We start from the raw sequence: 27,778 nt of genomic DNA on the forward strand, positions 1-27,778 counted from the left end.
TTAGTGGAAGCTGTTAAGGCAGTAGGGAAAGATCTCGTGCAAGCCCAGACTCAAGCCTTTGCGGCCCTTGCCCCCTTGAAAGGGGCAGAGGCACCAAGAGACGGGTGCTATAATCACTCTAATGAAGTCAAGTGCTACCGATGTGGCTGCAAAGGACACGTGAAACGGCAGTCTCCGGTCCAGCGAGTATGGTGCCGTAACTGCAATCTCAATACTCACTCCATGGAAGCCTGCCAGAGGAGGCCGGGAAACGGGAGACTGAGCGTGAAGGGTCGCAGCGCGCTGACACCAACAGTGGCCCCAGCAGTAGCGATGCCAGTCTCCGCAGCTCCCTGCAATCTGCCAACTGCCTTTGGCCAGCAACCCGAGGAAGCCTCAGCTTGGACCTGGCAATAGATGTGACTCTGATCGACGGCCGGCCCCAGAGGATTCCGACAGGCATTAAAGGGCCCCTGATTATCAATGGACAGTGCTATGGAGCTTTGCTGTTGGGCCGCTCTTCTAGTAGCCTGAGAGGACTGCTTATATTGCCTGGCCTAATTGATAAAGACTATGAAGGAGATTTGCATTATGGCTAAAACTCATTTTCCACCTATGCACATCCCAGCACATAGCAAGATCGTTCAGTTAATTCCTCTGCCTCACCTGACTGCAGCTGTAGCCGAGGGAACGCCGGAGCGGGGAATGGGAAATTTTGGTTCAACTGGGAGTCTCGCTCTTCTCACCCTCCCACTAGCTCAGCGGCCAGTTGCTACTGCGGTGTTCACTCATGGCAGTGATTCTATCACATTGTCTGCACTTTTGGACTCTGGAGCAGACCTGACAATTGTGGCCAATTCGTGCTGGCCTCTGCATTGGCCCCTTCAACAGGCAGCAGGGGGGGTCGAAGGTGTCAGAGGCACTGCTTCAGTGCAATGCAGCCAGGAGCGAATTCAAATCATACTAGACGGACACACTGCATCTGTTGTAGTTGCAGTGATGCCTCTGCCTGAGAAAGTTAACGCTTTAATAGGGAGAGATGTGCTCACCCAGCTGGGTTTTGTGCTAACCACTGACATGCCTTTTCAGTAGCGGCTGCTGCACTGACTTTCCCAATAGCCTTGCACTGGATTACAAATGCCTCAGTGTGGATCGAGCAGTGGCCACTCAAAGAGGAAAGTCTGCAGCAAGCTCATGCACTAGTGCATGAACAGTTAAATCAAGGACATTTGTGACCATCTACGAGTCCATGGAATACACCCATCTTTGTAATCTAGAAGAAATCTGGGAAATATCGGCTGTTGCATGATTTGCATGCTATTAATGCTCATATGCAAGCTATGGGAACCATGCAGCCTGGCCTTCTAAATCCTGCAGTTGTGCCTGAGAACTGGCATTTACTAATAGTGGACTTAAAGGACTGTTTTTTTACTATACCATTGCATCCTAATGATATGCATCGTTTTGCTTTTACTCTCCCTGTGATAAACAGGGCAAGGGCCTGCCTCTCGATATGAATAGACAGTACTTCCACAAGGGATGAAGAACAGTCCCACCTTGTGTCAGATGTATGTTGATGCTGCACTAAAACCGGTTCGAGTGCAGTGGCCGAAAGCCATCATTTATCATTATATGGACGATATACTGATCACTCAGCCAGACCCAATCACCCCCCAGCAAGAGCTCCTGCTCACCAATCAGTTAAACCGGTATGGCTTGATTGTTGCACCTGAAAAGGTTCAGCGTACACCTGTTTGGAAGTACCTGGGGTGGAATATCACTGAGGCACAAATCAGGCCACAGAAGGTGGCAATTCAAACCAATCTCAAAACCCTGAAAGATGCACAAAAACTCTTGGGTGACCTGCAGTGGCTGCGACCGGTTGTTGGCATCAGTAACGAGGATCTGGAGGTGCTGCGGCCCTTGCTGAAAGGGACCAATCCTTCCTCGCCTGTTCAGCCCACACCAGAGCAGGTGGATACTATCCAGCGTATCAGTACTGTTATTGCAGACAGAGCAGTTGATCGAATGGACGCTGATATTCCAGTCGACTTTACTGTCCTCCACGGAGAGAGTCAACTTATTGGTGCACTGACTCAGTGCAAACAGAAAAAGGGGGAGCAAGTTAAGGTCCTAGAATGGATGTTTACAAGCCTACAGCCTAAAAAACATTGCAACAGAAAATTGATAATGTGGCAGAATTGATACAGAAAGGCCGCACCCGTATAATACAAGTTTCTGGGCAAGAGCCAGGAACGATCTACTTGCCAATGAAAAGAACTGAGCTCGAGTGGTATCTACAAAATTCTCAAGCTTTGTAAATTAGCTTGCTAAGCAATGCCCAGCAAGTTGAAGTACAACCACTCAAGGCCCCAATACTGAAATGGATGACACAGCATACATGGATTCAGATTCCCAAAAGGAGCAAGCACCCACTACAAGAAGCAGTAACAGTGTTCACCGATGCTGGAAAGGTGCGAATTGTACAGGTTGAAATAGACGTGGCAGGTTCAAGGACAATGGTGCTGTAGTGGTTTGGTCTAAAATACTCATTACTGTTTATCTTCTGTGAGATAAGAATTAGGAGAAATGCAAAGCAGGCACCAACTTGAAAGAAGATAAAGAAGTTTATTAACAGACCTAAAAGAAGGAAAGGGAAAAAAAAAAGAAAAAAAAAAAAGAAAAAAAAATTATACCACCTTCAGAACTCTCCTCCTCCCCCCACCTTCCTCCCTTCTCCCACTGACAATGTAAAAAGACAACCCTTAAGATGTTCAGTCTGTTTACCACATCCATAATAACCTTGTTCAGTCCATTTAGGAAGAGAAGTCTCTTTTTGCTCGTGCTATGAAAACATTATCACAACGAGACAGCTGCTCACTTCCAAATATTGTTCAGTCCATTTAGGAAGAGGTCTCTCTGCTTGAGATGTGAGTCCCTTCCCCCGACTTGCAGCTTTTCCCGCAACTGCTTTCAAGGGTCCACTCTTGAAAGTTTCCTGGGGTACAATTTTAAGGTTGAGCCATTCAGAAACAAAAAAACCAGGGGCCCTTCTCCTTCCCTGGGAGCAAAGGGTCTTTCTTATCTTCATCTTTAAGACTATCTCTGGGAGCATCTCTAGGAATTGAGGTTTTTCTCCTTTCCCATTTGGAGCAAAAGTCCTCATCTGGTTCATCTCTCTGTGTCCAAACTTCTCATGAAATTACAGCTGCATCAGCATCTGCCTATCTCAGTGCAGGTGCTTTTGCTTACGAGTTGAACACTCCACCCCCCATATCTTCATGAAATTACAACGGGATGCTCTGATATATCATAGCTTCACAACAGACTTTCAGCTTTAAGCATCTCCTCTCTCTCTTTCCTCAGGTTTTCAGCTCTTCACAGCAATAAAAGGGTTAATCTCACCTCAGCCTTGCAGCTGTGTGGCTTATCGCAGTTGGTCACCTGACCTCTGCCGGACAGAGGTGCCGCTTTGCTGAAATCTTGGCCGCAGTGGAGGGGGGCGGGTTCCAAGCCGCTCTGGCGGCCCACGGCAAGGCAGTGGGGGGGGAGTTCCACGGCTGGAACAGGCCCATGGCTCCAGGCTGGCCGTGGCCCGGCCCGGCCTGGCCCAAGCAGGGCCTGGCCGGGCCTGCTGGCCCCTGCACGGGGCCTGCAGCCACCTGTCCCAGTGCCGGAAACGAGAGAGAGCTTGGGGGGGAGTCTGTCTATTCTTAAGTGTGTATCACAGAGGCGGTCACAACTTTAAGTGGCTTAAAGAATTGTCCATATTCAAACTGGCCAGCTGATAGGTTCTATCAGGTCCCAGAGGAAGCTGTAAGCATCCCTTAGCAAGGACATCCCTTCCAGGACTATCCTTGCTAACCTATGACAGGTGCCATCAGATACTAGAGGCTGAAACTGGAGACTCTTTGCAGACCCTTGAATTAGCTGCAGTGGTCTGGGCCTTTAAGCGATGGTTGTCTGTTAGGCTCAATGTAGTAATAGACTCATTATATGTTGCTGGCATTGTGGAACAGATAGAGGATGCTAGGATCAAAGACATAAATAACAGACGCCTGTTTGAACTACTGCGCCAGCTCCAATCAGCCATTGGTCAGAGATCGTGTGCCTATGCTATAATACATGTCAGGAATCATCTATGGACAGAGGGCCTGGGCGAAGGGAATGCCTATGCAGATCAGTTAGTCTCTGTGACAGTGCCATTGAATGAATTTGCAAAGGCACGGGAAGCCCATAACACATTCCATCAGAATGCAAGAGGTCTTCATAGACAATTTGACATCACCATGGAAGAAGCCAAAGGAATAGTATGGGCATGTCCTACATGCAGTCATCATGGCCCGGGTCTCAGTGTCAGGGTTAATCCCCGAGGCTTAGGCCTGAATGAACTATGGCAAATGGACGTGACCCATGTTCCTGAGTTTGGCAGACTGAAATATGTGCATGTCACCATAGACACTTGCAGCAAATTTATATGGGCATCAGCGCAGACAGGGGAAAAGGCCCTTCATGTAATACGGCACCTGACCAGCTGTTTCGCCGTGATGGGTGTACCGGAGCAGATCAAGACAGACAACGGTCCTGCCTACATTAGTGAGCAGCTGCGAAAGTTTTGTCAGCAGTGGAGTGTGCGGCACATCACTGGAATCCCTCACGTACCCACAGGGCAAGCTATTGTAGAGCGTGCTAATCAGATGCTAAAGTTATATTAGGTAAGTTCAAGCACATTTCAGATGTGCAGGAAAAATTAACAAAAGCCTTGTATGTATTAAATTACTTGTGTTTGTTTGGGGATAGTGACGCTGCACCTGCTTATCTTCACAGCGGTATTGTAGAAGCAAAAAGGAAAGTAACAAAGCCTTTTTATGTGATGTATAGGCACCCAGCTACAGGGATCTGGCAAGGGCCCGCTGAGGTTTGATATTCAGGTAGAGGGTGTGTGCTTACCCCAGCAGGACCTCTGTGGGTACCCAGCTGCTGGACTCGTGCTGCAACAGAGCCTGCAGTGAACAGCACTGACCCTGTATCCAGAAGTGCATCCACGTGAGGAGGAAATACTAAAAAGGGCTGTTGTGCCCTCTGTATATCTACTGCAAACCTGACTTGGAATAAGGGCTCACCTTATATCAAGAAACTGCCTTAACTGTGGTTTTGTGAACTGTAGAGCTTAACACCAAACACGGAAGTAAAGTGAAAAATTCTTTTTTGACCATCTTGAAACAAAAGCATTAGCAGGCATTTTAAATCAGCTGTCTGCCCATTTAGATCAAGCGAAAGCAGTTAATTTAGTTAGCATTTATGTTTTTACCTGGTATTTTAGCAGCCAGGGCTTATGCTATTTTGCTTAAACTTGCTTGCTGGGAGAGGGATAAGTTTAATATAACCTGGCAAATGCTTAATAAGTTAGGTATAAGTGTTATTAGTGTTAGACATATAATATTATAAAATTAAGTAGCCATTGATTTTCTACTATTAGCCCACAGCCACGGCTGTGAAAGGTTCCAAGGTATGTGCTGTATAAATCATTCTAACCACTTCTTCCTACTTCACAAACAGATAAGTGAGTTACATCAATTAACTACACAATTACAGAAAAAAGAAGATGGTCTCAACTTAGAGGGATGGTTAAAGTTATTAGGTTTAAAAATCATAGCTAGTTTTATTTGCGTAGCATTTGATTACTGTAGAACTAGTAATATTATTAATAATAGTGTGTTCACCTTGCCTTCCAATGCTTGCAAGAGATAATATACAAAGTCACTACATCTGTGACCCATCAAGTATTGCTTGTACAAAAGAAAAAAGGGGGAATTGTTGGGAAATAGAATTATTGGGATCAATAAAAGAACTGTAGCAAGAGCCTGCAAGCAAAAGGCCTGTGTGTGGGGAAAAAACTCTCCATGAGAAGATTCTTGTGTGAGAAAAGGCCTGGGGAACAAAGAGGGAGGTGAAGACTTGCAGCTGTTCAGATAAGACCCAGAGAAGGGAGGTAAACATTGAATTCTTTTAATCATAACATAACTAATAGAAACTTGCCAATGTAAGTCCAATTAGGTAGAAGTAGAAATGTGCTTTGATAAGCTTTAAGCCACTTAGGAGTTAACAAGCTGGTATACTATATAAGTGCCTCTGGATTGCTAATAAATGGAGTTTTGTGCTTATCAACCATGTTGGTTTCGGACTGCTTCTCTCCCCCTGCCGGGGCCTGCTTTCTCCCTTTTACAATTCCGACAGATGACCTGAGGAATCATGGGCCCATTGAGCTAGGAACAACTCTCCTTTATGTTGCCAATCCAAGTCTAACTGGGAAACCTCTATTTTCCCAGTTTGATCTACGTGTTTGTTGTTAGGATGTTCTTCATTAGCCCTGCTCTTGGGGATGTGAGAATCTACATGATGGACCTTCATGGGTAGCTTCTCTACCCGAGTGGCAATGCCTTTCCAGTCCTCAGCAGCCCAGATTGGTTTTCCTCTGTGCTGCCAGTTTGCCTTATTCCACCTTTCCAGCCAACCCCACAGAGCATTGGCTACCATCCATGAATCAGTGCAGAGGTAGAGCTTTGGCCACTTCTCTCTTTCAGCTATGTCCAGAGCTAATTGAACAGCTCTGAGCTCAGCAAATTGGCTCGATCCACCTTCTCATTCAGTAGCCTGTGTAACTTGTCGTGTGGGGCTCCATACACCGGCTTTCCATTTCCGGCTAGCGCCTACAATTCGGCAGGACCCATCAGTGAAGAGGGCGTATTGTCTTTCACTCTCCGGTAGCTCGTTATATGGTGGGGCTTCTTCGGCACGTGTCACCTGTTCCTCTTCTTCTTCAGAAGATAACCCAAAAGTCTCACCTTCCGGCCAGTTCGTAATTATTTCCAAGATCCCAGGGCGACTTGGGTTTCCAATTCAGGAGCACTGCGTGATGAGGACGATCCATTTGCTCCAAGTAGCGTCGGTGGCATGATGCGTGGAAGGAAGCTTTCCTTTGAACATCCGCCCCAGCACCGGGAGTCGGGGTGCCAGGAGGAGTTGTGCCTCTCTGCCAATTACTTCTGAGGCAGCTTGGACTCCTTCATAAGCTGTCAAGATTTCCTTCTCTGTGGGAGTGTAGTTGGCTTCAGATCCTCTGCAGCTTCGGCTCCAAAATCCCAGTGGTCGGTCCCGAGTCTCACCAGGCACCTTCTGCCAGAGGCTCCAGGACAGACCATTGTTCCCAGCTGCAGAGTAGAGCATGTTCTTCACCTCTTGTCCTATCCTGACTGGGCCAAGGGCTACTGCGTGACCAATTTCCTGCTTGATCTGGGCAAAGGCTTGCTGCTGTTCAGGGCCCCAGTGGAAATCCTTCTTCTTGCGGGTAACCAGGTAGAGAGGGCTCACAATCTGGCTGTACTCGGGAATGTGCATTCTCCAGAAACCTATGGCGCCTAGGAAAGCTTGTGTTTCTGTGCCAGTTTGGCCAAATTTAGAAATATATCCTCTGAGAGGAGGAAGGTCACCACCCTCTCCCCACCAGGTTCGGGGAAAATAAATTTTTCCTCAAAGGAAGTGAAAGAGATAAAAACTATTTATTTAACAAACACACAAGGAAAGGAAAATAAGGCTAAATAATAAAAATGTCTCACTGTGGAGAAAAAACCTGGGAAAGTGTTATAGTCCTCTGTACCGGTTTGGCCAAATTTAGAAATATATACTCTGAGAGAAGGCACAACCACCCCTCCCCCACCAGGTTCGGGAAAAAAATAAATTTTCCTCGAAGGAAAGTGAAGAAGATAAAACTATTTATTTAACAAACACACGGGAAAGGAAAATGAGGTTAAATGGTAAAATCTTTCGCTGTGGAGGAAAAACCTGGGATAGCGTTAGAGTCCTCCCTTTGGTCTCCTCGGAGCTGGGGCTTGGCCCAGGGCCAGGCCCTCTGTGCCCGATGAAAAGTCCTCCCGATGTGCTCTGAGGTTGAAAGCAGTCCAGTAGAAAAGGGAGAAAATCCGGAATTCCAGGGAAGTGTCTTGGGGTGACGTTATGATGTGTATCCCATATCGCTGCCTATGCCCAAAATTAATTTTTGTGCCTTTCTGTGCCTCTAAACTGAGCCTGAGAGGGGGAAGGAAAAAACTGAGCAAAACTTTTTCAGGGCAGTTTGCAGCTTGTTCAAGGTCACACAGAGATAGCAGGTTTTTTTTCAGCTGCGGGAGGAGAGCGAGGAAGCACCCGGCTTGCTGCTTTCCAGTCAGCTTTTGTCCAGTTGTTTCAGCTTCTTGTTCTCCGGAGAGAGAGAGACTGAGAGTTGGACTTTGTTTTTCCTTCTCTGGAATTCCAGATTTTCTCCCTTTTATACTGGACTGTTTTTTCAACCTCAGAGCACATCGGGAGGACTTTCCACCGGGCACAGAGGGCCTGGCCCTGGCCCAAGCCCCAGCGCCGAGGAGACCAAAGGGAGGACTCTTAACACTTTCCCAGGTTTTTTTTCCTCCACAGTGAAACATTTTATTATTTAGCCTTATTTTCCTTTTCTCGTGTGTTTGGTAAATAAATAGTTTTATCTTCTTCACTTTCCTTCGAGGAAAATTTATTTTTTCCCGAACCTGGGGGGGAAGGGGTAGCTGTGCCTTCTCTCAGAGGATATATTTCTAAATTTGGCCAAACCGGAACAGGAAGGAAAAGCAAAGTCCAACTCTCAGTCTCTCTCTCTGGAGAACAAGAAACTGAAACAACTGGCCAAAAGCTGACTGGAACACAGCAAGCCGGGTGCTTCCTCGCTCCCCTGCCGCAGCTGGGGAAAAAAAAGCCTCCTATCATTTGGTGACCTTGAACAAGCTGCAAACTGCTTTGAGAAAGTTTCGCTCAGTTTTTTCTTCTCCCTCTCAGGCTCAGTTTAGAGGCATAGAAAGGCACAAAAATTAATTTCTGGGCATAGGCAGCGATATGGGATACACATCATAACATCACCCCAAGACATTCCACCCCTTATCCCATATTGTTGGCTCAATGCCCAAACTAAGATATTCTAATTCTACACACACATTAATACATATATATATATATACACACAGCTATATACGAACAGTGACAGTGACAATCAGCAAGCAGGGGTATACAAGCATTTCACACAACAATCAGATCTCCCTGTGGTACACAACGTGTTGTTCCGTCTTTCTGCATTACCCACCATGTGCAACCAGGTCCCTGAGCAAAGACAACCCCACGGGTGGGTTTGTCTGTACTCGAGGCAGAATTTATCCACACAGGCTTTCCTAACAGACCTCTGACATGCACTACTGGGACCTTATCTCCATCTGTTGTATGCAGGGATTCAGATTGGGCTGGACCAGCTCTACTGGTGGAACCTTGGGTGTTAACTAACCAGGTGGCCTTTGCTAGATGCTGTTCCCAATTTTTGAAAGTTCCCCCACCTAGTGCCTTCAAGGTGGTTTTCAACAATCCATTGCACCGTTCCACTTTGCCTGCAGCTGATGCATGGTAAGGGATGCGGTACACCCACTCAATGCCATGTTCTCTAGCCCAGGTGTTAATAAGGCTGTTCTTAAAATGAGTCCCATTGTCAGATTCAATTCTCTCAGGGGTACCATGCCTCCAAAGGACTTGCTTTTCAAGGCCCAGGATGGTGTTCCGGGCAGTAGCATGAGGCACAGGGTAGGTCCCCAGCCATCCTGTGGTGGCTTCTGCCACTGTGAGCACATGGCGCTTGCCTTGGCGGGTTTGAGGCAGTATGATGTAATCAATCTGCCAGGCCTCCCCATACTTGTATTTGGACCACCGCCCACCATACCACAGGGGCTTCACCCGCTTGGCCTGCTTGATCGCAGCGCATGTCTCACAGTCATGGATCACCTGGGAGATACTGTCCATGGTTAGATCCACCCCTCGGTCTTGTGCCCACTTATAGGTGGCGTCTCTGCCCTGATGGCCTGAGGCATCATGGGCCCATCGAGCTAGGAACAACTCTCCCTTGTGTTTCCAGTCCAAGTCTACCTGTGACACTTCTATCTTTGCAGCCTGATCTACCTGCTTGTTGTTTTGGTGTTCTTCATTAGCCCTACTCTTGGTGACATGGGCATCTACATGGCAGACTTTCACAACCAGCTTTCTTACTCGGGCAGCAATGTTTTTCCACTCTTCAGCAGCCCAGATTGGTTTTCCCCTACGCTGCCAATTAGCTTTTTCCCACTTTTCTAACCATCCCCACAGAGCATTGGCTACCATCCATGAATCAGTGTAGAGGTAGAGCTTTGGCCACTTCTCTCTTTCAGCAATGTCCAGGGCTAGTTGAACAGCTTTGAGTTCAGCGAGTTGGCTTGATCCACCTTCTCCTTCAGTAGCTTCGGCAACCCGTCGTGTGGGACTCCATACGGCTGCTTTCCACTTTCGTTTCATCCCTACGATGCGACAAGAACCGTCAGTGAAAAGAGCGTAGTGTGTGTCTTCTGATGGCAGTTGGTTGTACGGTGGAGCTTCTTCAGCACGTGTCACTTGTTCTTCTTCATCAGCGAGACCAAAGTTTTCACCTTCAGGCCAATTTGTGATTATTTCCAAAATCCCAGGGCGATTCAGTTTTCCGATACAGGCGCGCTGTGTGATGAGAGCAATCCATTTGCTCCATGTGGCATTGGTGGCGTGGTGGGTAGAGGGAACCTCTGCTTTGAACATCCACCCCGGCACCGGTAGTCGGGGTGCCAGGAGGAGTTGTGCCTCAGTTCCAATTACCTCTGAGGCGGCTTGGATTCCTTCATAGGCTGCCAAGATTTCCTTCTCTGTGGGAGTGTAGTTGGCTTCAGACCCTCTGTAGCTTCGACTCCAAAACCCCAGTGGTCGACCTCGAGTCTCACCAGACACCTTCTGCCAAAGGCTCCAGGACAGGCCATGGCTCCCGGCTGCAGAGTAGAGCACGTTCTTCACTTCGGGTCCTGTCCTGACTGGGCCAAGGGCTACCGCATGAGCAATTTCCTGCTTGATCTGGGCAAAAGCTTGTTGCTGTTCAGGGCCCCAATGGAAATTGTTCTTCTTGCAGGTAACCAGGTAAAGAGGACTCACAATCTGGCTGTACTCAGGAATGTGCATTCTCCAAAAGCCTATGGCACCTAGGAAAGCTTGTGTTTCCTTCTTACTGGTCGGTGGAGACATCGCAGTGATCTTATTGATGACCTCAGCAGGAATCTGACGCCTTCCATCTTGCCACTTCACTCCCAGGAACTGGATCTCTCGGGCAGGTCCCTTGACTTTGCTCTTCTTGATGGCAAAACCAGCTTCCAGGAGAATCCGGATAACTTTCTCTCCTTTCTCAAACACTTCTGCTGCAGTGTTCCCCCACACAATGATGTCATCAATGTACTGCAGATGTTCTGGAGCCTCACCCTTTTCTAGTGCAGTCTGGATCAGCCCATGGCAGATGGTGGGACTGTGCTTCCACCGTTGGGGCAGTCGGTTCCAGGTGTACTGCACACCCCTCCAGGCGAAAGCAAACTGAGGCCTGCACTCTGCCGCCAGAGGAATGGAGAAAAATGCATTGGCAATGTCAATAGTGGCATACCACTTCGCTGCTTTGGACTCTAGCTCGTACTGGAGCTCCAACATGTCCGGCACAGCAGCGCTCAGTGGTGGAGTCACTTCATTCAAGGCACGATAGTCCACAGTCAATCTCCATTCTCCTTCAGATTTGCGCACCGGCCAAATGGGACTATTGAAGGGTGAGTGGGTCTTCCTGACCACCCCTTGGCTCTCCAGCTCACGGATCATCTTGTGGATGGGAATCACAGCATCTCGAGTTGTCCGGTACTGTCGGCGATGCACTGTCGAGGTAGCAATTGGTACTCTTTGTTCTTCCACCTTCAGAAGGCCGACTGCAGACGGGTTTTCTGATAGCCCAGGCAAAGTGTTCAATTTCTTACTGCCCTCTGTCTCCACAGCAGCTATTCCAAAAGCCCACTTGAGTCCCTTTGGGTCTCTAAAATACCCGTTCCGGAGGAAGTCTATGCCCAAAATGCACGGGGCCTGTGGGCCAGTCACAATGAGATGCTTCTTCCACTCAATTCCAGTCAGGCTCACCTCAGCTTCCACCAAGGTCAAATTTTGTGATCCACCTGTTACACCAGAAATAGAAACAGATTCTACCCCCACATGCTGCGATGGAATTATTGTACACTGTGCACCAGTGTCAACCAAGGCATCATATTTTTGTGGTTCTGATGTACCAGGCCAACGAATCCACACAGTCCAAAAAACACGGTTTTCCCTGACCTCTACCTGGCTAGAGGCAGGGCCCCTCTATGCCTGGTTATCCTTCTTTCCCTGGGCCTGCATCTTAGAGGTTCCTTCATGGGAATTGGAAATGTCATCCTCTTTTCCATCATTTCCAGCAGTTTGGCTACAGGCAACTGGGGCTACTTCCTTTTTGGTAGATCCTCCTTTCTGAGACTTGCGCTCCTTCAATTCACGCACTCGTGCTGCCAGAGCAGAAGTGGGTTGTCCACCCCACTTCCTCATGTTTTCCCCACTGTCACACAGGAAATTCCACAGCTCACTTCGTGGGATGTTCCTTCTCTCTGGGGAACGTCCGTGGAGAAAGCACTCTTTAATCTCTTGGTGATTCTTCTCCATCTTATCTTCCAATTTCTGCACACGTGTTTCCACAGCTGCAATTCTTGCATGTGTTGGGCCATGCACAGAGTCTGCATATGCTCGGAGCTTCACTGCCATATCCTTCACAGTCTCATTCGCACCATAGTCCGGTTTCATTATTGCTAAAGCAGAAGCATATTCTGGTGGCCCAAGTTGTATGAGTTTTCGCCACATGTATGGAATAACTCTGGCCCGGTCTGGACTCCTCAATCCTGGGTCATTTGCGAAGACAACCTCTACCACCCCTAGTTCTCTCAGGCGTTGGATCCCTTGTTCTATGGTCTTCCACGGGGTTTGCTGCATGTAGAGATCATCTCCACACATATATCTTTCAATCACGCCTGTCAAAACCCATCTCCAGACACTGGTAGAGTCAGCCCCCCTTTTCATTGCTTTGTCAATCACTGGATCATGTGACAGGGATCCCAAATGCCTTGCTTCAGCACCGTCCAGCATCACATCATCACCTGCCGCATCCCCAATACGGACCATCCAACTTATTATGGATTCATCGGACCGTCGGGTGTAATCCTTTCTTAGGCTGTGAAGGTCTTTTATGGACATGGACTCTGTAATGGTTTCTGTGCCTGAGTCCGTTGGTGGTTTTGAGGTTCCTTCCCCTGCATCTTTTGAGGTTCCTTCCCCTCCATTATCCTCATCTTTCACTGGGCGATCAGTTTTGGTTATGTGCTTTTTCCTTGTAACAGGAGCCACTGTCAGTGGCTTAGACTCTCCATCTGGTTTGGGCTTGCTGTCTGGTTTATCTGCAGCCTGAGTGACTGGGGTATCTGCAGGCTTTGCTGATTGATCTTCCTGCCTCTCTACCCTTACCGGCTGCAGTGTGCGATAGGCATATGCCAAGACCCAACATATTGCAAGGAGCTTGTTCTCATTGGAATTTTCATTGTATTTCTCTTTCAGATATTTCGCCACCTCAGGTGGTTTCTGAACTTGTTCAGGGGAATAATTGCAAACCATGGGGTCAGAGAATTTCTTCAGGATTTGGCCTATATCCTCCCATTCCCCACACCACTCAGGATGCTCCACCTCTGGGTCAGGTGTCTCGGCAGTCGCCCGGGAAATCTAAGCTCTTATTCTAGACAAGCTGCGAGACATACAGAGCACATAGAGGAAGCTTACCAGATTAAATACCAGGAGGGTGGTCTCTTTAACATCCAGGGGAAACTGAACACTCTCAAAAGAAAACCTATCAAATTTAAAGGGAAGGGAAACCCCGACTCCCCCTCCTCTAACAATCTGGGTGCAGTTACTAATAAATTCCCAAAACAGGCTACTGAAGCTAGGACTGGGGTTAGGAGGGAGAAACCATTTATCATACACACTTTGAACAGATGCCTGTACCTCTGTCAACTTCTTATAAATCATTATCACCGAGTACAGCAAAATAGAAATCCGAATTCGTGTCCCTGCTCTGCAAAAATTCCTTATCAAGGATAAGATCGGACCAAGTTGTGGATAGGCAAATAAGCCTAGGGACCAGAAACACATGAATATATCAAGCCAGAGAAATGTTATGAACTCAACCAACATGACTATTTTACTCCAGCACAGAATAAGTAAAAACAAACCAAAATGTAATTAGCACAGGTTTTTCACTTTCCTTCGAGCCACACAGTTGGGCGCCACTAAATTTGTACCGGTTTGGCCAAATTTAGAAATATATCCTCTGAGAGAAGGCACAACCACCCCTCCCCCACCAGGTTCGGGAAAAAAATAAATTTTCCTCGAAGGAAAGTGAAGAAGATAAAACTATTTTTTTAACAAACACACGGGAAAGGAAAATGAGGTTAAATGGTAAAATCTCTCGCTGTGGAGGAAAAACCTGGGATAGCGTTAGAGTCCTCCCTTTGGTCTCCTCGGAGCTGGGGCTTGGCCCAGGGCCAGGCCCTCTGTGCCCGATGAAAAGTCCTCCCGATGTGCTCTGAGGTTGAAAGCAGTCCAGTAGAAAAGGGAGAAAATCCAGAATTCCAGAGAAGGAAAAGCAAAGTCCAACTCTCAGTCTCTCTCTCCGGAGAAAAAGAAACTGAAACAACTGGCCAAAAGCTGACTGGAACACAGCAAGCCGGGTGCTTCCTCGCTCCCCTGCCGCAGCTGGGGAAAAAAAAGCCTCCTATCATTTTGTGACCTTGAACAAGCTGCAAACTGCTTTGAGAAAGTTTCGCTCAGTTTTTTCTTCTCCCTCTCAGGCTCAGTTTAGAGGCACAGAAAGGCACAAAAATTAATTTCTGGGCATAGGCAGCGATATGGGATACACATCATAACGTCACCCCAAGACATCCTCCCTTTGGTCTCCTCGGAGCTGGGGCTTGGCCCAGGTCCAGGCCCTCTGTGCTCGGGGGGAAAGATCTCCCGATGTGTTCCGAAATTGAAGCAATCCAGCAGAAAAGGGAGAAAATCCGAAATTCCAGGGAAGGAAAAAACCTTCGACTCTCAGTCTCTCTCTGGAGAAAAAGAAGCTGAACCACTGGCCAAAAAGAAAAACTGACTGTTGGAGCAGCCAGCCGGGTGCTTCCTCCCTCCCCTGCCGCAGCTGGGAGAAAAAAATTCGCTATCTCTGTGTGACCTTGAACAAGCTACAAACTGCTTTGAAAAAGTTTTGCTCAGTTTTTCCTTCCCCCTCTCAGGCTCAGTTTAGAGGCATAGAAAGGCACAAAAAATTAATTTCTGGGCATAGGGCAGCGATATGGGATACATATCATAATGTCACCCCAAGACAGTTTCCTTCTTGTTGGTCGGTGAAGACGTTGCTGTGATCTTACTGATGACCTCAGTGGGAATCTGACGTCGTCCATCTTGCCACTTTACTCCCAGGAACTGGATCTCTCGGGCAGGTCCCTTGACTTTGCTCTTCTTGATGGCAAAACCAGCTTCCAGGAGAATTTGGATGATTTTCTCTCTCCTTTCTCAAATACCTCCGATGCCGTGTTCTCCCACCCAGTGATGTCATCAATGTACAGCAGATGTTCTGGGGCCTCACCCTTTTCCAGTGCAGCCTAGATCAGTCCATGGCAGATGGTGGGACTGTGCTTCCACCCCTGGGGCAGTCAGTTCCAGGTGTACTTCATGCCCCTCCAGGTGAAAGCAAACTGAGGCCTGCACTCTGCATCCAGAGGAATGGAGAAAAATGCATTGGCAATGTCAATAGTGGCATACCACTTCTCTGCTTTGGACTCCAGCTCATACTGTAGCTCCAACATGTCCGGCACTGAAGCGCTCAATGGTGAAGTCACTTCATTCAAGGGACGATAGTCCACAGACAATCTCCATTCTCCTTCCAATTCGCACACAGGCCAAATGGGACTATTGAAGGGTGAGTGGGTCTTGCTGACCACCCCTTGGCTCTCCAGCTCACGGATCATCTTGTGGATGGGGATCACAGCATATCAATTTGTCTGATACTGCCGGCGGTGCACTGTTGAGGTAGCAATTGGCACTCGTTGTGATGCCTTTTCCTGGTCTTAAAATCAAGAGTCATACACGGTTAGAAGGGGAAAAGGGATTTTAACTTTCTGTTTATTTTAAGGATCCTTAGGTGTACACGTCCAGGTCATATGCATCAAGATGCACCCCGCCGAGTCTATCTCTGTGTCTCTCTCTTTTTCTCTGTTCCCCTCCCCAACATTGGGTATAACATTATAGGTTTTACTAATTAGCATATCTATCAAAGATTCCCCAATCAGAGGCTCAAGTGAGCCCCCCTCCGCAAGGAACCTTTCCCTGGATGGTTCTATCTTGGTTTACAGAATGTGTTCTGGAGAGGACCTTGGGGTCTGGGGCACACTGATCCCTAGCTACGAAGCTTCTAAAATGTTTAGTCTCCTAGCTGAACAAACAAGTCTAAGAATGTAGGGAAAAAGCACTAGGAATACAGAAGTTGTAAAAAGGTGTATAAGGGGTATAAAAGAAAAGGCAAAAAATCTTCATGGCATCATTTCCCCCCTTTTAGAGACTAACAAAACTCTATCTTGTCTAGTGTCTACTCTACTCTACTTTACTCTATTTTTACCCGCAGAACCGGTTTACACAACCGGCTGCTCCACAGGAAATTACACAGATAATAACTACAATTAGAACTATTATGAATATTTCTTTTACCCAGGCCCAGTTTGGTAACCATGAGGTGAGGATATCAAAAATATGATCAAATTTTAAAGTGTTATTTCTAGAAGCCACTTCATGTAGAATTTGAGTTCCCTTCCAAATTTCATCCAAATCTTTCTTAATTCTTCCACTTTGGTCCACATAAGAACAACAAGAGGTATTGACAGTAGCACATACACCTCCTTGTGCAGCAAGTATGAAATTGAGAGCTATCCTGTTTTGCATAACTGCACGGGTCAACTTCCTCCTGTAAGGCTGAAATTGCATCTGCAGTATGCTGCTCAATACGTTCAATGACAGCCGAGATGTTTACAATTGCTCTCTCCAGTTCAACTACTCCAAAAGCGGGTTTAAGGGCTCTGATTATGCTATGGAAAAGTGTGGGGTGTTCAATGAGGGGATTAAGAGATCTTTTCCTCCTCTCATGTGGTTTTTCAAGATGGTCAAATATTGTTATATTTGGGACCACAGCCCCAATAGCACAAGCCTGGTCTTTGTTCACGGGCATAACTTTCCAGGCCTTATTACCACATATCCAATACAACCCCGTCCCAAATGGCTGAGCCAGTCTCCACCCTGTCAATTTCATCTTTGCTGCAATTCTTGGGTCTATTATTTCCCTGAAATGGGCCTGATGACAATATGAAGGAAGAACGGCTTTTCCTGTGGCGTTTACAATTGCACAAGGAACCTTATAGTTTGCATGCTCTACCAGGCCACTCAGGGTAATGGGAGGCAGAAGGGTGCTATTAATTGGTTCCCACATTTCAGTGCGGTTTTCTTCCATTAAAATGCCAATCAATGGCCAGTGACGCCTCCCTTCTAGGGGTGGTAACTGAGTACAGATCCAGCAATCGGTCTTATTAAGAATTTTGGAGACATTTTGGACCACAGCCTTATGCAAATCATGGGGTGAACCCTGAACCATGGTTAACAGTTGGGCAAACAGCAAACATGTAAAAAACAGTTTAAACTGCATCTTTCTGATTTGTATCAGTCTCTGTCTTCTTGGTGGTTTTGGGAGCAGAAGCTTTCTTCACCCTGGTGTAATGAATCCACCGTCCCTTGCCAGCAACCTTGACCGCAGTAAAAGTGGTCAGCAAAACTTGGAATGGTCCCTTCCACTTGGCTTGCAAGGGGTCGCTGTCCCACCACTTGATGTAGACCCAGTCTCCAGGCTGGAATTGATGAGCAGGTGTGTCTATTCTTATTGATTTGGATAATACAACAAATCTCTGGAGCTTCTGCAAAGTGGAACTCAGAGCCATTAAATATTTCTGCAAATCATTTTTACCTCTCATATGAATTTGCCCTGGGATGTGTGGAACCTGGTATGACCTGCCATATAATATTTCATAGGGACTGATGTTGTGCCTTCTTCTTGGCTGTATGCGGACTCTCAGGAAGGCTATAGGCAGGGCTTGAACCCATGTCATGGATGTCTCTTGACAAATCTTGCAAATCTGGGTTTTGAGGGTCCCATTCATGTGTTCAACTTTGCCACTTGCCTGGGGCCTGTATGGTGTGTGCAGGTCCCAGGTAAGTCCCAAAATCCTGCTAACTTCCCCAACCACCGTTGCAACAAAATGTGGTCCTCTATCTGATGACATTCCCAAAGGAACCCCAAATCTTGGTATTATATGATTGAGCAAAGCTTTCACTACTTCTTTTGCTGTGTTGATGGGACAGGGGAAAGCCTCAGGCCATCCACTGAAGGTGTCAACTAGTACCAGTATATACCTGCATCCCTCCTTGCATGGCATCTCAGCAAAATCTATTTGCCAATAATCTCCCGGGAGATCTCTTGTTTTTCTCACTCCTAACACAACTCTCTTGCTTGTGTCAGGGGTGTTTTTACAGCAGGTTTCACACTTGCTTGTTACAGATTGTACAATATCAGTCATTCCCCTCCCTATCACTACTTTCCTCAAATGTTTTAAAAGATTTTCTGTTCCCCAGTGGGTACTTTCATGCTCTCGTTGGGCTATTTCCCGAAGGATCAGGGGTGGAACTACGACTTGTCCTACCGGGGTAACAGCCCACCCACCTTCTTTGATTTCAGCTTCAAGGAACTTAATTAATTTGTGATCCCTCTGATCGTATTTTGGGGTAAATGATGACAAAACTATCTCTTTCTGTGGTACCACTGCAAAAATGCCTTTTTCTGCAATCTCTCTGGCTGTTTCATCAGCAAAACGATTTCCCAGTTCGGGGGCTGTTTTCCCTTTTTGATGACCCTTGCAGTGCATGATAGCCACTTCCGTAGGCTTCCAAATGCTCTGTAAAAGTGCAAGAATCTGTTTTGCATGCTTAACTTCATTACCTTGAGCAGTCAGCAGGCCACTTTCCTTCAAAATAGCTCCGTGGGCATGCACAACACTGAAGGCATATTTGGAATCAGTCCATATGTTCACCTTCCTCCCCTCGCTCAGTTCTAGAGCTCTTGTTAGTGCAATGAGTTCAGCTTTCTGTGATGATACATCTGAAAGCAAGGCTTTTGCCGCAATGATTTTATCTGAGGTGGTTACGGCGTAACCGGTCATCCTCCTACCGTTTCTCATGAAGCTGCTCCCATCAGTGTACAATTCCCAGTCTCGATCTTTCAAAGGAACATCTTTCAGGTCTGGTCTGCTGGAATAAGTTTCCACTATTTTCTGCAAACAATCATGCTCAGGCACACTGTCAAGTAACGTGGATGATAAAAACATTGCAGGGTTTACCACAGAAGTTGTCTTTAGAGTAACAGCATCTTGTTCTAACAACACAGACTGGTATTTGAGCATCCTGCTAGGGGAGAGCCAGTGTTCCCCCATTTGCTCCAGCACATTTATCACTGCATGGGGTACATACACGACAATGTGCTGCCCAAGGGGGAATTTACGGGCCTCCTGTATCAGAAGGACTGTTGCTGCCACAGCTTTCAAGCATCCTGGCCAACATTATCTAGTTGTTTGAGAAATAGGCCACTGCTCTTCGCTGGTCTCCAAGGTGCTGTGCCAGTACCCCCAGAGCAACATTCAGTTGCTCGTGTGTAAAGAGTTCAAAAGGTTTAGTCAAGTCCGGCAGCCCCAAAGCTGGGGCTGACATCAAGGAATGTTTCAGCTGTTTAAATGCAGCCCTGGCATTCTCTGTCCACATAATTGTCCCCTTTTCAGCTGCTTTAATGACCTCATATAAAGGTCTCACCAGTACACCGTAGTTTGATATCCTCAGGCGACACCAACCTACCATTCCCAGGAAGGCCTGCATCTTCCTTACGGTAGGGGGCTCTGGAAATCGACAGATGGCTTCCTTCTGCTCTCTGCTGAGTTGTCGATGTCCATGGAAAATTTCCAGGCCCAGGTATACTACTGTTTCCCTGGCAACCTGTGCCTTCTCTTTCGAGACCCGATACCCACTTTGGCCCAAAAAGTTCAACAGACTTACAGTGAGCTCAATGCAGTCATCTCGTGTCTTGGCTGCTATCAGGATGTCATCAACATACTGGAGGACTGCTCCTCCTGGTTCTTGTTTCCTCCAGTCCTCAAGCTCCTTTGACAGCTGGTTTCCGAATATGGTGTCACAATCCGCTAATACAAGCGGGGGTCGTGATGGTTCGTTTATCGATCTCAGAGTGTAAAAGGACACAGGAGATTTCAGTTTTAGTCAAAACAGTGCACCTTTATTAAGTGCCCACAACACAGTAATGCAATAGAGGAGAGAAAGAGAGAGAGAAAGAAACACAAAGTAGAGAGGAAGAAAAAGAGGGGGATCAATAGCTACCAACAGATGAGACTAAGTCCTCGTGGTCTTCCGCCAATAGATTCGTCTTCTTTCCGTGGGGAGATCTCGGACTTGGTTATTTCAGAAAGTCCCTTTATAGTCCTTTCCAGAAGCGAGGGGCAACTGGCCAAGAGGTGGGGAAATCTACAGCGGTTGTTATGGGGTCCGTTGTTTTGGGAAAACAGGTACAGGACAGATGCACAAAACAGGTGTGCAGGAGAGGTGTGCAGGACAGGTGTACAGGACAGGTCATTCCTTTCTGCTTCAGCGCAGTCCTTCCCGCCTGGGCAGCAAGAACGGCCCAGTCCATTGTTACCTGCACTAATTTTCCTCAGGAATGCGTACCAGTTCCCAGCGGGCACACCTGTAGGCAACACTTGGCAGACATCCCACCTCAGCCAGGCCAGGACTCCTGTGTTCAGTCTCTGTCCTCGGCGATGATCGTGAGGCAGATGAGGGATCTTCGGACCGTCTCTTACACCACCCCGTGACTCACGACTGTCATCAGGAGAGCTCTATCAGCACGATTTTGTAGTGCTGTTGCGAAGTCTTCAGGACTTGTCAATGTTGGTTAGCATATCCCGGAAAAGGGGTAGAGAACATAAGAAAGGAAGGGAAAGAAAAGAAAAGAAAAAGAAGGAAACAAAAAAGAAGGAAATAAATAATTTTTTAATCAGAATACACATGTAATTTTTTAATCAAAATACCTCTAATTTCTTATCACATTTTATTTTAATACTTGTGTAGTTCGTCTAGTGTCAATAACCTTGGGTATGTCCACAGTGAATGGGGTATTGGCCAAATCGTGGACATCTATTATAGAGGTCAATTGTGTTAACCGTTTCATCATTCTCCAATTCATGATGTATAAGACTGCTGATAAAACAAAACCAATCAAAACCAAAATCAAGAGAACAATGATGGGATGACACAATTTGTTCAGGACACCTGTAGCAGTAGGTGACCACCCAAAAAGAGTATCCGATCACCTGTGTTCAGCATCTTTCTTTACCCTTTCTAGAACACGATGTATTTCTTTCACATTGTGATGAACAGTTACCAAGGTTTTCTGTCCATTTTTCTTGATCTTTTCCAAAATTTCAATTAAATCTTGGTGCAGCAACAATTGCTTTACCAAAGTAAGGTTCATCCCAATGGGGGTAGGCAATAATTGGTGGATCAGTGTGTAATTGGACTGTAAAAGGTGATAAGAAGTAACTGGGGCTAAATATGAAAAATCACATCCTATGATTTTAGTAAAGTTACAAACACAAAAATTTAAATGTTTTTTTTGTATCTACTACTAAATTTTCTACAAATACTTTATCACAAGCAGTTCTTAAGCATGCACATCTATTACCTATATACAAAAGCACTGTTTCAGGAATCTCGTTAGGATGAATTTCAAAATGACAGCTATTTTGTTCTGTATCTAAACAAATGTCTTGAGCTCTAATTGCATTACTTTCACAGATGAACCCTTGTTGTTCTCGGATAACACAAGTTTCCAAATTAACAGTTTGCCACTTCTCACCAATTTGACGGGCCCATTCTCTATGCTCGAAAGGATAGAGAACAGCTCCATCATGGTTCAGCCCTAATGCAATGATTGGGAATATCGAATGCACTGAAGCATTACGTATGGTTAGTACAAAGGCTGTGGCTGTGTTTGTGATGGGATCGTAGGTAAAATTTACTAAGTTCCACCAGGATTGGAATTCTCTTTCAAAATCAGTAGCACTGTCCCAGATTATTTTCTGAATTTCAGTAGGAAAAGTGCCTTCTTCGCCTTCTCTTATAATTGAGGCAGCAACTGACTGCATTCATAATTGAGCCTGGATGCAGCTGAGAGCCAAAGAAATGTTGTTTTGTGTAGCATTGAGTGCGTCAATTATCAATTTGTGGTCATTCAGATTTACCTTTTCCCAATTTGGTAATATGTTTGATAACAACCACTGATGGGTTGTTGTATTTTAGTCAAATCTGTAGTTGTTGCAGCCAATTTATTCATTAGTACTTCTGAATCAATACTATTTAAGATTCCCAATCCTGTTCCCACAACACCGGTTATGTCCCTTTGCGTTCGTTTCTTAGAAGGGTTCCGCTTTCACAACCAGGTTGTCCACCCCTCAAAGGAAGTTTGCAGAAAAGGTGAACAAGCTGGCTGAATTTCTGAGACATTGTTTTGCATCAGCAATTTGACTTGTTTAAGGGACCATGCTGGATTCTTCATGTCCCTCAGAGTTCTGTGAAAAGCAAACACAGTCTGCAACCAAAGGCAGAAAGTTAGAATGATGGAATTATCCAGCACATATGTATCCGATGCTCTCTCCCTAGGGCATCAGAGGCTACCCATGCATATTTATTCAGAGGGCTTTTTAGCACTAGTGGTACTTCTCCTACAGTAGGAAGGTCTACCAAAACAGGTTGTCCAGGGTAGTGTGAAGGATTCTTAGGATCATTTGGTCCCTGTAATGAAGGAATAATACTTGGAGCTGTTGGGCAAAAGGCAGTGATTTTAGGACACCCGTTTACCCCCCCATCTATCATTCACACCTTTCACAGCTTCCCATAGTCGAACATCCCAATTTCCCTCCTGTGGTTTCAGAAGTGATTTTAGGAGACCATTGGTCCTTTTTACAATGCCGTTAGCTTGAGGGTAGTAAGGGGTGTGGAAAGTCCATTTAATCCCTTCACTTTTTGCCCAGTCCTGTACAACTTTGGCAGTAAAGTGAGACCCATTATCAGATTGAATTTCTTGTGGTTTTGGGAAAGTTCCAAACCATCCCTGCAATGCTTTGACAGTGTTATCTCCTGTAGCTCTTTTAAAGGCATCGGCCTGGACTAACCCAGATATTATCTCCACTCCTACAAGCACAAAATGTTTACCTCCTGACTTTTTAAAGGGGCCAATATAATCTGCCTGCCATGCATCCCATAAGCCTTTACCCTTTCTTAAATGCAGAGGGTCATCTTCCAAAGGGTGTCTTTCCAGCCGTCTGTGGCATTGTTCACAGGCTGATATGCATGTTTTACACATTTCTCTGGTAACAGGCCAACCGCGAGCAAGGGCTTCTTTGTACAAATCTTTTGCACCTGTGTGTTGTCTTTTTACATGCAACCATTCTAATAAGTGCTCCCAGTCCTCTGTAATCTGATCCTTTTTCAAAGGACTTAGTCTTGCTAATTCATCAGCTTTATTGTTCCACTCTCCTGCTGGATTTCCATCTGTCTGGTGAGAGGCTACCCACCCCATGGCAAAATTCCCTTGACTTGCAATATTTAGAATTTCTTGCCACTTTTCCTTTTGCCATACTGGGATTCTGTTAACTTCCCAGTCATTTTGCTGCCAAAAAGGAAGCCACTCAGTACATCCCTTAAACACAGCATAGGAATCGGTGTAGATACAGACAAGAGAAGTATTCTGTGCCTCACGTTGGAAAACACTCCAAACAGCTATCAGCTCGCCAACTTGGGTGCTGCCTTCCCCCTCTGTGATAATTCATTCACCTGAGGAGGTGTGGAGGGCTACAGCCTTGTATTTCCACACCTTTCCTTCTCGCTTGACAGAAGCATCTGTAAACCAAGAATTTGCTGACTGTTCGGGGGAAAAAGGAGGGGCTACTTTAATGACTGAGGCAGGTTTGTCCTGGCTGCTACTCAAGTTTTCAGTCTCTTGGATTGCCAGATTTTTTACAGCTCCTTCAGTTACTGAGAAGATGCTACAATAATGTTCAATCTGAGCATACCACTTCCTTACTGAGGCCCTCTGGGCCACCCCGTCAGGTGGGGGGGTCCCAGTAGAGACTGCCTTAATAACTTTGAAAGGGCCTCTCAAAACAATTGGTTGTTGTCGTGCAATCTTCTCCACTTCTATGAGAGATAAGCTAACCACAAACAATCCTTTCTCCCAGGTAGTGTACCTTTTTTCAGCATCTTTAAAGCCATGGGAGTAAAAACCAACAGGCCTTGTTGGACCCTCAGGACCCCGCTGCCATATGTGTACTGACAACCCTGAGGAGGCAAATCCCCATTCCACCGGAAAAGGATCTGTAGGGTGAATGGGGCCCAGGGCTTGGTGAGCTGTTGCTTCAAAAATCAACAGTTGCAATGCTTCTTCTTGAGAAGCAGTCCATTCCCATTTTATCCCTTTTCTTAACAAGTTATAAAGTGGTCTGGCAATTATGGAAAAATCTGGGATGTGTTTTCTCCAGAATACTAATAATCCTAAGCATGTTGGAGATCTTTTTTGGATTCAGGCATTTTAATCTGATCTAAAGAGGTTAGGGTATCAAGTGGGATACATGTCATACCTCCTTTCCACCAAATTCCCAAAAATTTCACTTCCTGTGAAGGGTTTTGGATTTTTTCTGGGGGAATTTGCAAATCAAGGCTTTCTAAGTGGGAGATTATTTTCTGTTGGGTATCTCTCACTTCTTCTATTTCATCTCCTCCCACAAGGATATCATCAATGTATTGATAAACAGTCACATTGTCAGCTTTGGGTATTTTTTCTAACTCTTGGGCTAAAGTGTGATGAGCCAGGGTGGGGGAATGTTTGTACCCTTGGGGAAGCCTAGTGAAAGTGTATTGCTGTCCTTCCCATGTGAAAGCAAAACGGTCCATATCTTCTGGCTGTAAAGGTATCATAAAAAACATGTCTTTGACATCTATAGTTGCCATGATTGAATGAGCCTTTTCTTGAATCAATGTTATTAATTCTGCCAAATTTGGGACTGCTGCTGTAAGAGGGTCTGTGTTGGCATTTAGCCTGCGAAAATCTATTGTCAGCCTCCACTTCCCATTAGGCTTTTGTACTGGCCATACTGGAGAATTGAAAGGAGAATGAGTATTAACTATTACTCTTTGTTCTCGCAGCTCCTGTATCACTGGCTTGATGCCCTCTTTGGCACCCAGGGGGAGGGGGTATTGTTTCATATTAGTTACTTTGCTGAATGGTAGGGAGGGTGCGGCTTAGAGCAGTCTGACGTTAAAACGTGGTGTGCCAAAAGACCACAGAAGACCCTCTGAGTCCTCCCACTGCCTCCCAACGAGGGCATTCATCCCTAATAGATTGGTTGAGATATCTCCAATCACCTTTTTAATAGAGAGTTGATTTTCCTCTCCAGGCAAAATGAGCTTGACTAGGGCCACATTCATAGATTCTGTCATTCCCAAGGCATTTAAAACACAATATCGGTTCTTTGTTGGAACAATTCCACACCTCTGGGCATCTTTCTTTGTCAGCGCAGAAATTTGTGCCCCAGTGTCAATCAGAAAAGTTACAGGTGCCCGTTTAGGGCCTGTAATAGCTGTGATCATTATATCTCCTTTTTTATTTTTAGTGAGCCTTCTCAGGTATACCCATGCTCTGTCTCTTCGCCCGCTGACAAGAGACGGAGGGTCTAGTTTCCCTGGTTTTGAGGGAGAGGTTGTTTTGGCTCACTGCACAGACTTTGAGGGACAGGTTGCTCTGACTCACTGCCCAGATTCTGAGGGAGGAGGGGTGCACCGGGTTGAACTGACGGATTTGGTAGAACGGGTTTTCGGCAGTGCCAGTTAGACACTACCTTACTCAATTTATCAAGGGGTAAGCCATCCATCACATCTTTGGGGACCCTCTTTTTGATGCCTAATAACCACCAATGCTGACGGTTAGAGATCTGTTTTACATTCTCTGGCTTTTCGCTATGAGGAGCCCTAATGTACCTGACACCTTTTGTTTTGTCTGATTTTTCCTCTGGGATTTTTATAGGTCCATATTTTCTACTGTAATTAATCAGATCTTCTGCAACCTCACTCCATGTCCAAACTTTGCGATCACCGGCAGGTGAATTCGATTGTGAACCTGGCAGCTGAGAGGGGGTTGAATATGGAGTAAACCCAGGATCGGTAGATCCAGTTTGGTCGCTTGGGTTTCCAAGGAATCTATCCAGCCTTTCTACAGGACCTACAGCTGCTATGGTTTTTTGAAGGACAATTGCTGTAGGTTTGAGTGATTCTGGAAGGCCTCGAATTAAAGGGGTCATTAGTTCAGGTTTAACAGGTAATTGCATGGGGGATTCATATCCAGGAGTTAATTTCCTTTCATGGATCATTTGCAAACAGGCAGCTTTGTGGACACTTTCTAGGAGTTGATCGGGGGTACCAACTATAGCGAAAGGGTCTCCCCTTTCTAAAGGATTGAGTCCCCCAGCCCAGAAAGCTGCACGCTGAGTCAGGGACCACGTGCCATGTTTGTCTCCTGTTGTCAAGAAAACTCCATGTCCCCAGTATCCACTGGCCTCCTGTTCAGTTAATTGAATTTGGTCTCCTCCGGTGAGAGACACTCGGAAGACATATTCCGTCTCAGATTCGTGGGGGAGCCGCCCATACTCTTTTTTTAATCTAGCCAATTCAACAGAGGTATATGGTATTTGCTTAGTGGTGATATGTGGTTCAAAATCTTCGTCATTGATATAATTATATTCTGTTTTAATCAGAGGTCTCATACGAGGGCAGCAGTTTTCCCCACAATTTTTCACTAGCATTAGTTCTTTCTGGGGGTATATTTGGTTAATGTGAGGAGTTTCCTTTTCCTCTCTCTCTTTTGGTGAGTCAGTACTCTTTGAATTCCTAGAATATTCCTCTTTTAAAGCAGCCTCTAGCAAATGATTTCTATTCTTTTCTTCATCTAATTGTTTCTGTAAAATCTCCACTAGGTTTTGAAGGGAATCTATGATCGCTTTCTCCTCAGTATATCGCTTTAAGCGATGATCTATAGCTGCCACAAGGCATGCTCCTAAAACAGAGCAGATTATGGTTTTATTTCGGCCAAATTTAAATCTAGTCTCATGTTGTAAAGAACATACTCTATCAGTCACATAATCCAAATTAAACCAGTTATTTTGAGCCCATTCTTCCCCTCCCGGAGAGGGCCGGGCATTATGTTTTGCTAGCAGAGCATAAAATGCACCTTTAACTTTTGCACTGCGGTTTTCAGTCATTTTATGAAGGGATCAAAACCACCACAGGGAGGTAAAAGTTAATTACACACTGCGACACACACAGCTTCGCTGTGTCTCCCTTCGTTTCCCTGGGTGGGTGAAGAGACCAAATCTGCTTGGGAGGTACTCCTTAAGTTACTTATGGTTGTCTCTTCACTACACCAAGCAGTCCAAATTCACGCACACACCAAAAAAAACCCCCACAGTTTCCCCTTTTACACTAAGAGATCTTTTCCGAAAAATCTGAAGACAGAGCCCTCAACTGAGTATGGGGTGCTTTTCACCTCGGTGTGTGCAGTTTG

General features: G+C 46.0%; 1 protein-coding gene across 1 annotated transcript; it reads right to left on the reverse strand.

Moving 5' to 3' along the window:
- LOC138102726 (uncharacterized) lies at positions 1 to 27,476 on the reverse strand. The gene is made up of 4 exons (XM_069000487.1): positions 25,973 to 27,476; positions 20,155 to 20,297; positions 19,052 to 19,382; positions 1 to 230 (listed from the first exon to the last, which is right to left on the reverse strand). Exons 1-4 carry the CDS (start codon positions 27,474 to 27,476, stop codon positions 1 to 3), a joined length of 2,208 nt encoding a protein of 735 aa, XP_068856588.1.
- Between the last annotated feature and the right edge of the window lie 302 nt (positions 27,477 to 27,778).

This window comes from Aphelocoma coerulescens, assembly GCF_041296385.1.
Source record: "Aphelocoma coerulescens isolate FSJ_1873_10779 chromosome W unlocalized genomic scaffold, UR_Acoe_1.0 ChrW_unloc_scaf_1, whole genome shotgun sequence".
Taxonomy (NCBI): domain Eukaryota; kingdom Metazoa; phylum Chordata; class Aves; order Passeriformes; family Corvidae; genus Aphelocoma; species Aphelocoma coerulescens.